The sequence below is a fragment of the Stomoxys calcitrans genome, chromosome 3 (assembly GCF_963082655.1).
Source record: "Stomoxys calcitrans chromosome 3, idStoCalc2.1, whole genome shotgun sequence".
Classification (NCBI taxonomy): Eukaryota; Metazoa; Arthropoda; class Insecta; order Diptera; family Muscidae; genus Stomoxys; species Stomoxys calcitrans.
Genome location: NC_081554.1, coordinates 112,666,470 through 112,678,762, shown reverse-complemented (window position 1 = coordinate 112,678,762; position 12,293 = coordinate 112,666,470). Strand labels below are relative to the sequence as shown.

Genomic DNA, 12,293 nt, shown 5'->3' with positions numbered 1-12,293 from the left:
TTGGTTAACAACAACACAACATATTGAATGAAATCCAAGCTCGACTAGATAATATCTGCAAGTGGATGATATCCGCACTTGATAATATCTTTAAATTAGATTATATCTTTAAATTAATTTGACTTAATCGCAGGAAATAGTTTGTTTTATAAACTTTTTGCCTCAAGACTGTTAAAAAAAATTATTACAATATTAAAAATGTTATAAAACAATACTAGAAGCAGAACATGGGCTGGAAATATATACTAAGATTATTTTTGGTAGACTCGGGAGTGAAATCCCTACACCACTTCTGTGGCACTGGGAATTATAACTTATGGCATTCATTTGTAACACCCATTGATAAGTATACCGATAAACTCAGAATCATTTCTGATTCGATATAGCTATGTCCGTCTGTCTGTCCAAGTTAATTTGTGTGCAAAATACAGGTCGCAATTTTCATCCGATCGTCTTCAAATTTGGCACAAGCATTTTCTTGGGCCTAGAGACGAAGCCTATTGAAATTGTAAAAAATTGGTTGAGATTTGGATATAACTCTCATGTTCGTCCGATTTGGACTAAAATTACATTTATAGCGTCACGAAATTTTGCACGAGTGGTTCTCTCATAAGCCTCGACATTATTGGTGAATATCATAGAGATCGGCTCAGATTTAGATATAGCTCCCATATATATGTTCGTCCGATTTGGAATAGTATTTGGTCATTTGTTAACCGATTCATACGAGAATTGGCACAAAGGATTCCCTTATGACTCCTGGTATTGCTATTGAATTTAATAGAAATCAGTTTAGATTTAGATATAGCTCCCATATATATTTTCGTCCGGTTTTGAATAAAACTCAATAGTTAAGTAACTTGTTAGCCGATCTTCACATAATTTGGCACGAAAGTTTGTCTTATAACTCTTCTGATGACTGATGAATTTCATAGAAATTTGTTCAGTTTTAGATTTAGCTCCCATATATTCGTATCTCCCGATTTTCACTTTTATCCATCGACCAACTCAAACATTTACACAACTATCAAAATTCGTACAATGTGTACGAATTTTGATCGAAACTGACATATCAAATTTTAAATTCGACGACTTAGCCTGCATATCCAATGTGTTGTAGGGTATCAAAAGGTCGACCTTAGCCCATTCTTACTTGTTTAATTATACAAAAAACAAGTTTCGGAGATTTGTGGTTGATGTGTGCGTAAAGGGACAAATTTTTACAACGTGTTGTATTTCTTCGATAATCCAGTATTTCAGACGTAACTCTTACACTAACAATAGTCTTTTTTAGATCTCTTTTAATAAAAACAGCTATCTATTCGTTTATTCTTTTAGGACATACATGATCTTAAGCTTATCATTGTGTTAAATGCATCATTTATATCCATCGTTGAAAGGAGATCAGCTATGTCCATTGGGATTCCATCCACAGACGAGGTACCCAACCAGATGCAAACGTTGCTTTCGCGACTACAAGGAGCACGGTGGACGGCGAGGAATTGACGATGTAGCTGCATCATCACCAAATCTCTCAGATGGCTTTAATTCAAGGTAAGTTTATAAAGGCAAAAATAGTTGACTTTTGTACTGCACATACATTTGTTTTCGCAGGCCTTCATCGCGAACATGGACATCTACACAAAATTTGTCCTCATTGAATGGCGGTAGCAATGACATTGGTATGATATTTCGAACGGAATGTGCAAATGCTCTCCTCTAAAAGTTAACAAAAATTTTTGTGTTTTCATAACTTATTTTCAAAATTTATTTACTCTCACTTTAGTTTTGATAAAGCATGTTTCTTAGACTCTTTCTTAGAACGTTGTGTTTGCGTACTTAGTTACGCGAATGTTAAACGAATAGAAGAACATTGGTGGAGAAGAATATTGATACGTGGTTTTGTTCCCTGTATGTACATGTAGTGTATTATTTAAGTGTTTAAAAAATTTGGGCCGGAATGGGGTAAGAAGTGCAGTGTTATTTATATTTGTTTTAAAGTTCTGGTCGTCTAAGTAGGTGGGAAAGATATTGGTCGGAGTTCGATTCCACACAGAACTATTCGGTCGAAAAATGAATTCACGTGGCAATGGCGAGTAATTGGCGAGTTGAATGGACAACCGTTCAACTGGCTAATCATTCTTAGACGAGTGCGAGTTTCAAAAAAGTATTTTATTCCGTGTGAAGATCCTACTGATTTATTTCTGCAGTACCGAGCTTTCGCAAAGACAAAAAGTGCCGAAACTATGAATATTTATGTGTGAGCTATAATGAAACAAAATAGGGGATGGGCAAAACAGTGGGTCGGTGTGGAACTTTTCATGGGCGATTGAAGCACCCACATTCCGTCGATGTTCACAGGAAGCAGGATTGAATGACCTACTACCTCCGACCAACAGCAAGCCAAGTATGATTTTGAGCTCCTTATTTGAGCATTATATTAAAGCATTTTCTTTTCGCTGTCTATTTAATTTACCGGAAAATTGGGAAATATTTTTCACTGTCCAGAATTCCAGAGGGAACACACCTTGAAAGTAGTAATTTTATCATTTTGACAAAAGTTTTTTTCTACCCACAAAATATTGTTGATAAGGGACCTCCTTTTTATAGCCGTGTCCGAACGGCGTGCCGCAGTGCGACACCTTTTGGGGAGAAGTTTTTACATGGCAAAGTACCTCACAAATGTTGCCAGTGTTAAGAGGTGACAACCACCGCTGAAAATTTTGTTTTTCTCATGTTCTCGCCGGGATATCATTGAGCTTAAACCTGAATCCGATAGCACTCATTGATATGTGAGAAGTTTGCCCCTGTTCTTTATGGGCAAAATTTGCATACAATTTGTAAATCGTCGTCTAGTTCTTTCTTTCGTTCGTCAGCCAAATTCACGATTGCCTTCGAAACAACAAAGCCATTCGCTTGCATCATATTTGGATGTGGCAAGTCATTAGGGATTGCAAATGAGATATAAGGGTTCATATTAAATAATAGTTTCCATCATTCAATTTTGCTCTTTGATCCCCTAGAAGTCTAAATTATTATTCAATTTGGATTAAATTTGGTACGTGAAGTAAACTTATTTTGTCTAAAACCCAAACGAAAACATCCCAGATAGGTCATCAAATAGATGCATTTCTCAAATATACTAATTCCACGAATTGACTTCTTAAACACCCACACTAAATACCGGCCAGAAAGGCCCACAAGTAGATGTGTATAGACCTTAAATCTCCGCTAAGGCTTCTTGGGCCCTTGCAACCTTTACTTAATTGGCGTATTGCTTTCTGCAGGCTTATCCACATAAAAATTCAGCTAATCTATGTAAATTCTTTGGTGGAGCCCGTGGAGGTTAGTATTAGTCGGAGGTTAGTCGGATGAACTTATAATTAAGCGTTCTTTCTTGCTACCTTTCGTTAAATTCCAAACAGAAAATGTGGCTAGGAATCTTTTATGGATCAGCTGTTAGCAGCAAACATAACAGCCTTTCTTTTCTAAGAAAAGTGGATGTTAAAAGATTTACAAGATTGTGGGATTGTAGAATGGGCGGTAAATCTTGGAATTCTCGGGAAAGGAGTTCCGGCCTGATGTAGCAAAAACAAGTAAAAGCGTGCTAAGTTCGGCCGGGCCGAATCTTATATATTGTCAAGTTCTTTGAGTGACTTTTTCAATATATATATATATATATATATATATATATATAAAATACATCAAGTTATTCACCGATGTGGACCGTACATGTCATGGCTGTTAGAAGTGATAGAAATTACACCTCCAAAATTTCAGAAAAATCGAGTAAGTATTGCGCCCTCCAGTGGCTCAGAGTGTCAAATTGGGAGATCGGCTTATATGGACGCTATATCAGGTTATCAACCGATTTAGACCGTACTTGGCACAGTTTTTGGAAGTCATACCAAAACGACATATGCAAAATTTTAACCAAATTGGATAAGAAGGATAATTTTTCGGCAAATGAATTTTTTGTGAAAAATGTTGAGTTTTTGTTACAATGAAATGACATGACTCTTTGTTATAAATTCATGCAAGAATTTGCGACAACTAAAAATTTTATAACCCAAACAACAACAACAACAACAACCCTACGTCGCTACTATGGTAGCGGGTATTATAACTCAACGCATTTTTGTGCAACACCTATTTTTATGATTCGATATTACTGGTGGATTTCATAGAAATCAGTTCAGATTTAGATATAGCTCCCATATACTTCTATGTATAAAACAGACGAGTTATTGACTGACTAATTAACTGACTGATCAACGCCCAGCAGTAACGGCTAAAGCTAGAACCATTAAAATTTGCCCACAATCCATTTGGATTGTGGACGCGAGATAAGATATTTAGAAGTACCAAATAGTACGAAAGAGTGAAAGTTTGTAGAGGGCAGAATGGGCTAGAAGAATGAGTTGGGGTTCAAGTTTAAGAGTGTCTCGTAATAATATTTGGTGAAATAAAATCCCAAAAACAGTACCGGAAGTGGTACTATGTGAAACTATCTTTGTCAATTGAACTAGAGCTCCGATTTGTGGTAACCTAAGTTGGCATCCTAGGTTGGAAGACGTAATTAATTTTGGGACATTCGTACGTTGAGGTACTAGAATAGTACAAAAAATGTGAGAAATGGGAGGATAAATGATTCTGTTGCAAAGTTATTTGTATAGAAAAAATTATGAAAAATTAAACTGGAAACGGGAGAAAACGTACATTTGATGCCAAAATTGGTACCAGTTGGTACATTTTTAACGGACTGAGTACAGTACGTTTAACTAGGAAATATATGTTGGTTGCGAAAAGATTTTTTTCAAAATTTGTTCATTTTGGTACCAAAAAGTGCAAAAAAATACGAAATAGTTTATCTTCATCTGCAGCAAACGGTGACAACTAAAATTGAGGAGTTTGGCAAAAATCGTTGTAGCCTTCACAAAAAAACAATATAATGAAACCAATCGTACCAGAAGTGGAAGAAAACGTTCTTATAGTCCTGTTTTTACTTTATTTACGGATTTAGCTAGAGCTCTGTTATTTTGGACACAGCTACAACTTGAGATTATATATCCGGCGACTGCAATATTTTTTTTTTGAAATTAGTACATCTAGGTTCTAAACCGTACAAAATGGCAAACAAATCTCTTTTTAGGCAAACATAGAAAATACATTGGAGGCCATCGTAGCACAGAGGTTAGCATGTCCGCCTATGACGCTGAACGCCTGGGTTCGAATCCGGGCGAGACCATCAGAAAAAAATTTCAGCGGTGGTTTTCCCCTCCTAATGCTGGCAACACTTGTGAGGTACTATGCCTTGTAAAACTTCTCTTCTTCTTCATAGAGATGTCGCACTGTGGCACGCTGTTCGGACTCGGCTATAAAAAAGAGGTTCCTTATCACTGAGCTTAAACTTGAATCGGACTGCACTCATTGATATGTAAGAAGTTTGCCCCTGTTCCTTAGTGGAATGTTCATGGGCAAAATTTGCGTAGAATATTGAATAAGAACTGTTATGCTATTGGAGCTATATCAAATTGTAGTCCGATTAGGACCATAAATGAATGCTGAACATTGTAGAAGTCATTGTGGAATATTTCAGTTCATTCGGATAAGAAATGCGCCTTGTAGGGGCTCAAGAAGCAAAATCGAGAGATCGGTTTATATGGGAGCTGTATCAAGCTATTGATCGATTCCGACCATATGAGACACGTATGTTGAAAGTCATGAGAGAAGCCGTTGTACAAAATTTCTGCAAAATCGGGTGAGAATTCCGCCCTCTAGAGGCTCAAAAAGTATATCAGGTTCTAACCGATTTACTTAGCACAGTTATTAGAAATCATCACAAAACACCTCCTGCAAAATTTCAGCCAATTCGGATGAGAATTGCGCGCTCTATTGGCTCATGAAGTCAAGACCCCAGATCGGTTTATATGGCAGCCATATCAAAACATGAACCGATGTAAACCATACTTAGCGTAGTTGTTGGAAGTGCTACCAAAACACTACGTGCAAAATTTCAGTAAAATCGGAAAAGAATTGTGCCCTCTAGTGGCTCAAGAAGTCAAGACCCAAGATCGGTTTATATGGCAGCTATATCAAAACATAGACCGATTTGGCCCATTTACAATCCCAACCGACCTACACTAAAAAAAAGTATTTGTGCAAAATTTCAAGCGGCTAGCTTTACTCCTTCAAAAGTTAGCGTGCTTTCGACAGACAGACGGACGGGCATGGCTAGATCGACTTAAAATGACTTGACGATCAAGAATATATATACTTTATGGGGTCTTAGATGTATTTTTCGAGGTGTTACAAACAGAATGACGAAATTAGTATACCGCCATCCTATGATGGAGGGTATAAAAATATGAAGGCCGATCAGGATAGAATAGAACAGTAATAAAAGGTCTTTGGTAGTAGAGTACACTTTTTGCCCTCAAATTGGGATAGACAAAGGGGGATCTGCGGATCTTTAGAAATGTGGTATCCCAAGTGGGAGTTTTAAAAAATATGATTTTGTATATAAATAACCAATACAAAACAAATTATGGACTCAAACAAAATCGTGTTCTGGCACAAAGCTGATAATATTTCAGGATCCGTCCCCTAAATTTCCTTCAAACCGGCCATGTTTGCCTTCTATGGCAATAAGGGGCTGAAATAATGGATATTTGATAGTAGTAAACAAATTTGATATTCAATTTTGAGGCAAATTGTTTGGGGGTCGTCTCACCCCATAAACTCCAGCTAAACCAATGGCAATTGGGGCTCAAACAAAAGAAATTCGAGAATAGAGTACGATGCCGACATTTTTTCAGGGTTAAGCGATTGGGAGGCTGCCCCACCCTACATACCCCTCAAACTGCCAATATATGTGGACTATGGCAAACAGGGGCTCAAATCTGATATCTGTTTGATGGTCAAGTGCTTTAGGGACGCTTAATCTCTAAACTCTCCCTAAACCACACATGTATATCGACTATAGCAATGTCTACCTCAAATTTTTTTTGGGAGTAGAGCATGAATCTGATATCCGCTTTCGGGGCAAAGGGCAATCCGCCACCAAAACCAAGAGAATGAAGTAGGTATAACATCCAAACTGTAATGGACGGACCCTCCCCTTACCCTATTTTTAAAAACGACAGATCTCGTAGTAGGGCTAATTAAGCGAAATTTGGTTTGTTTATAATAACTCAAAAACAGAAGTTTTGTATCCTTATTTAGGGTAGGATATCTAGGGGGTCGTCCCACCTCCAAAGCCCTCCAAATGGAAATATAGACCAATAATGACAATGTGGGTCTCAAATGAAAAGTTTTTGAGACTTGAGCACGAATATGATATATGAGGGTCCGCCTGACCCCCAAAATTACTCCCATAATGGACGTATTTACCGACCATAGCAATATAAGGCGCAAATGAAAGGTATTTGGGAGTAGAGCACCAATGTGATATCCACGTTGGAGCGAAAGATCTGAAAGGCCGTACCAGCACGTCCAAACAGGTAAAACAAGTAAAAGCGTGCAAAGTCCGGCCGGGACGAATCATGGGTACCCACCACCATGGATCCCGCTGAAAATTTACATTTATTTACTGAGTTTGTATTTGAGTTATGTTGATCTCAAGAAGTCATAGCGGGATATCGATACTTAGGTAGCCTATATTACCATATTGATCGATTCGGAAAAAACATGGCATGGATGTTGTTAGTCATAAGATAGGGTTTGGGACCAAATTTCAGGCAATTCAAGAAAAATGTAGGCTTCTAAGCGCTGAGAAAGTCAAATCCGTGGATCGCTTTATATGGGGCTATATCTGTTTATAGACCAAATCAGATCATACGTGACATGGATGTTGGAAGTCATAATTTAAGTCTTTGTTCCAAATTTTAGTCAAATCGGATGAAAATTCAGGCTTCGAAGGGCTTAATAAGTCAAATCCGGGAATAGGTTTTTATAGGGTTTATATCTGTTTATAGACCGTTTCGAATCATTCTTGGTATGGATGTTGGAAGTCATAACTCAAGTCCTTGTCCCAAATTTCTTGCCAAATCGGATGAAAATTGAGGCTTTTAAGGGCTTAAGAAGTTAAATCCGGGAATCGGTTTATATGGGGGCTATACCTGTTTAAAGACCGATTCGCATCACACTTGACATGGATGTTGGAAGTCGTAACTCAAGTATTTGTTCCAAATTTTAGCCAAATCGGATGAAAATTGAGGCTTCTAGAGACTCAAGAATTCAAATTCAAGGATCGGTTTCGGGGCTATATCTGTTGATAGACCGATTCGGATCTTACCTGGCATGGATGTTGGAAATCATAACTCAAGTCTTTGATCCAAATTTCAGCCAAATGGGATGAAAATTTAAGCTTTTATGGGCTCAAGAAGACAAATCCGGGTATCGGTTTATATGGGGACCATATCTTTTTTAGAGACCGATTCAGATCGCACTTGGAATGGATCCTGGAAGTCATATCTCAAGTTTTTGTTCCATATTTTAGCCAACTCGGATGATAATTAAGGTTTCTAGGGGCTCAAGAAGTCAAATCGTGATTTCGACAGACGGACGTACATGGTCGGACAGATTGACTCAGAATGACGAGACGATCCAGAATATGTATACTTTATGTGGTCAATATGTGGATCAATATTTCGAGGTGTTCAATATGGAATGACTAGATTAGTATTCCCCCATCCTATGGTGGTGGGTATAATTAGAAAGTGAAAGAAGGCGCCGCGGAGCGGGCGCTGCCCAGCTAGTATAATATAAGGGAGAAAGTGACACAGGGCACGCCACTAGGAGGCATTTTATCACCACTCCTTTGGGTGACCACCATAAATAACTTATTATGGATGCTTAATGAGGAGGAACTTGAACCCGTCTGCTATGCAGACAATGTAATAATACTTCTTAGGGCTAAGGATCCGAACCAGCTACGCAGAAGTGCCGAAAAGGGTCTATGCATGTGACTGGGCTAGACCCAGGGTCTCAATGTTAACCCAGAGAAGACTGAAATATGCCTGTTCACCAGGAAGACGAAGGTGGGCCAATCAGACGGAGTACGTTACCTCAACAAAACGATTTCGATATCTGACAAGGTCGAATACTTAAGAGTTATCTTGGATACCAAACCTAATTGGAAGAGTCACATTTAGGAGCGTACTGAGAAGGTTCACAGGTGTTTGGAGCTATGTAGATGGGCCGAAATGGGGCCTGAATCCGAGGATAGTCTACTGGCTCTACAAGAGCGTGATTAGACCAATGCTTTCTTACGCCTACTGGGATGGAGAAAAAGTTCAACGTAAGGATAATATAGCAGGTCCAGCGAATAGGTGGAGAGGTGAGGACCACGCCCACTAGGGCAATGGATACTATTCTAGATATCCGACCCATTGACATATAGATTAAATGTGAGACAGCCACTGCGGCTATGAGACTTAAGGCGATGGGAGAATGGATTGAGGATTATACCATCGCGGTATAATCGAGGCGACGATAGGAAGCCTGGTAGGAAGGGAAGAGGTTTCCGATCGGTTACCTGAGACGACACTTGAGGTCGAACGCGAGGCTCCAGCGGCACATTCTTGGACTGACAGAACCCTAGTATTACCATCCGGAAGATCATGTTACACGGATGGATACAAGCTAAAGGACAGAGTGGACCTAGGAGTCTACATTGATAATCCAAGGACTGCCTGACCATAATACGGTCTTGCAGGCGGAGATTCAGGCGATCACGGAATGCGTGAGGTGGTGTGGTGCTAACGCGAGGAGAGTGTGAACATCTTTACGGACAGTTAACTGGCCATAAGGACAATAAACACCAGGAACATTCTTTCAGAGTATGAAGGAGATTAACGCCTTCTCTGAGGATGGCACAATCCGCTTCGTTTGGATGCCAGGCCATAACGGAGTAAGGGGGAATGAAAGGGCAGACGATTTGGCAGTGAAGGCCAGAGGATTGCCGTCAATAAAATTGGTTAACCTCTATTCTTTCGGGTCAACGCCGTCCGAGTGAGGGCGTGGACAACGAACACGCATGTAATACTGTGGAACAGCGAAACAGTCGGTAGGACGGCAAAAATCCTATGGGGTGATCCAGATCGTGAGAGGAAGTGGCTATTACTGGATGGAAGTAAAAAGGAGGTCAGTATAGCTTTTGGTATCATATCGGGACACACGTACCAAATTTCAGAATTCAAATATTAACCGTTTTCCAAGACCATGTTTGTAAAGACACTTTGCAAACGTCAAAATCTGTTTATTTATTTTTTTTTATTGGCTATGACAGAATATTTGTTCCACTAGCCGAACGTAGAATAGCGTTCCAAGCGCCTCGATCTTCTGCGCTCATTCTAAAATCTCTGACACCAAGTTTCGAGGTGTCTCCCACAACTTGATCTTTCTATCGGGCTTTTGGTCTTCCCGGTTTACGTGTACCACCGTGTTTGCCTTCAAAAGACTTCTTTGCTGGAGCTTCTTCATTCATTCTGACAACATGACCTAGCCAACACAGCCGTTGTATTTTGATGCGTGTAACTATGCTATCGTCGTCATACAGCTCATACAGCTCGTGGTTCATACGTCGCCTATATTCTCCGTTAACGCAAACTGGTCCATATATTTTACGAAGAATTTTTCACCCAAATACTCCAAGCACTGCCTCATCTGCTTTCACAAGTACCCATGCTTCAGAACCATATAACAGCACGGGTAGTATCAGTGTCTCGTAAAGTATAGTCTTCGTCTGTCGAGAGGTGGCCTTGTTTCTAAACTGCTTACTTAGTCCAAAGTAGCACCTGTTTGCCAGTATTATTCTTTGCTTTATCTCAAAACTAATGTCATTCGTTTCGGTTACGGCGGTGCCGAGGTAGAAGATGTTACTTCAAAGTTGTGGTTCCCAACTATCTCCATTTTCTTTATCTGCTCGGTTGTGCAAGGCTTTTTAGGAGTTGAAACCATCCATTTCGTCTTATCTCCATTTACTGCCAGACCCATTTTCACTGACTCTCTTTCGATTCTTTCAAAGGCTGCAGTTACTACTTCCGGTGACCGACCTATGATATCGATATCGTCGGCATAGACGAGTAGCATGTGCTCTCTTGTGATTAGTGTGTCATATCTATTCACTTCTGCATCTCGTATAATCTTCTCCAGCAGGATATTAAAGAGATCACACGATAGGCTGTCTCCTTGTCTTTCAACTTTTTCCTTGGTGAATATATATACATACTATGGTTGCTTCGTTGGGCTGTTGAGCACAGGGGTCGGTTTTTGGACCAATCCAAAACTTCGAGTTTGGGGCAATGTGAATTGTTTTATTCAATTTTTAAATGATTTCTAGCAATATTTAACGCGATGGAAAAATTACACTTTTTGCCTGTGGGAAAATATACCACTTAGAGCATGACTTTGGGTATATTGAGCTCCAGTTCAGGTCTGCAGGCATTCTATTAATATTCTTCTCCAAAATGTTTTTGATTTTTTTGTGTTTTCGTATAAATTAAATGATCACCATATTTTATTTTCGTATAATTTTTTTTCTACATACTTCAAAATTTTTCGGGTATGCATCCATAAAAATCATCGATCTTGTTGTTGCATCTACTTCTACCACTCTTAACAATAATACAACATCTACTGACTGCTACTACTTCTATCATCACTACTACTCGCAATAATATCATTATCGCCGATTGGCTTCTGATTGGTTAACAACGAATTCCACCGAAAAACCACAATGGATGATGTTTTCGATGGTCGGCGAATGCTCTTGTTTTCGTCCATTTGTGGGTTATTGGACGTTTGTACCACACGTAATTCTAATAATTTGTATTTTGATATGATTGGTGACTAATAACATAAAATATGAAAACTTTCTACGTTATTGCCCATTACGTCCAAGCGCAATTTTATAATAACTCGTTGTTCGAATACGACCGTAATGTTGCCCTACAAATGCATGCTTCGATGACTGTTGGAACGTTTACTCACCAAAAGTTGTACACTTCAATGTAGAGCTTAAGAAGCGTCCACAATCATGGGCCTCGACACCCGACATCGACGAGGCTGAAGAACAGAACCGAGCAGTTCCGCGTTCTAGCGGAAGACCCTCAACGGATGACAACGATGTCAATGTGACCATAAAGTTACCAACACCGCCTAGACGTCACACGACAACGCTGGATTTGAAGGAGGTATTTTTTTTAATTATTACTTGTAATATTCCGGGGTGGAACTACGTCATTCGTGTTCGATTTAAATCTTTCGATTTCATTCATTATTAAATGATA

General features: G+C 39.2%; 1 protein-coding gene across 6 annotated transcripts in view; it reads left to right on the top strand.

The window, feature by feature from the left end:
• LOC106094615 (trichohyalin) overlaps positions 1 to 12,293 on the top strand; it is a 100,314-nt gene that overhangs the window by 42,401 nt on the left and 45,620 nt on the right. For 4 of the 6 annotated variants that reach the window (XM_059364865.1, XM_059364866.1, XM_059364863.1 and 1 more), the window contains exons 2-4: positions 1,339 to 1,554; positions 1,615 to 1,682; positions 12,001 to 12,197. In XM_059364865.1, the coding sequence (XP_059220848.1) occupies positions 1,373 to 1,554; positions 1,615 to 1,682; positions 12,001 to 12,197 (447 nt within the window). In that variant the 5' untranslated portion in view covers positions 1,339 to 1,372. The remainder of the gene's footprint in view (positions 1 to 1,338; positions 1,555 to 1,614; positions 1,683 to 12,000; positions 12,198 to 12,293) is intronic. The other 2 variants (XM_059364864.1, XM_059364867.1) reach the window with 1 other exon arrangement.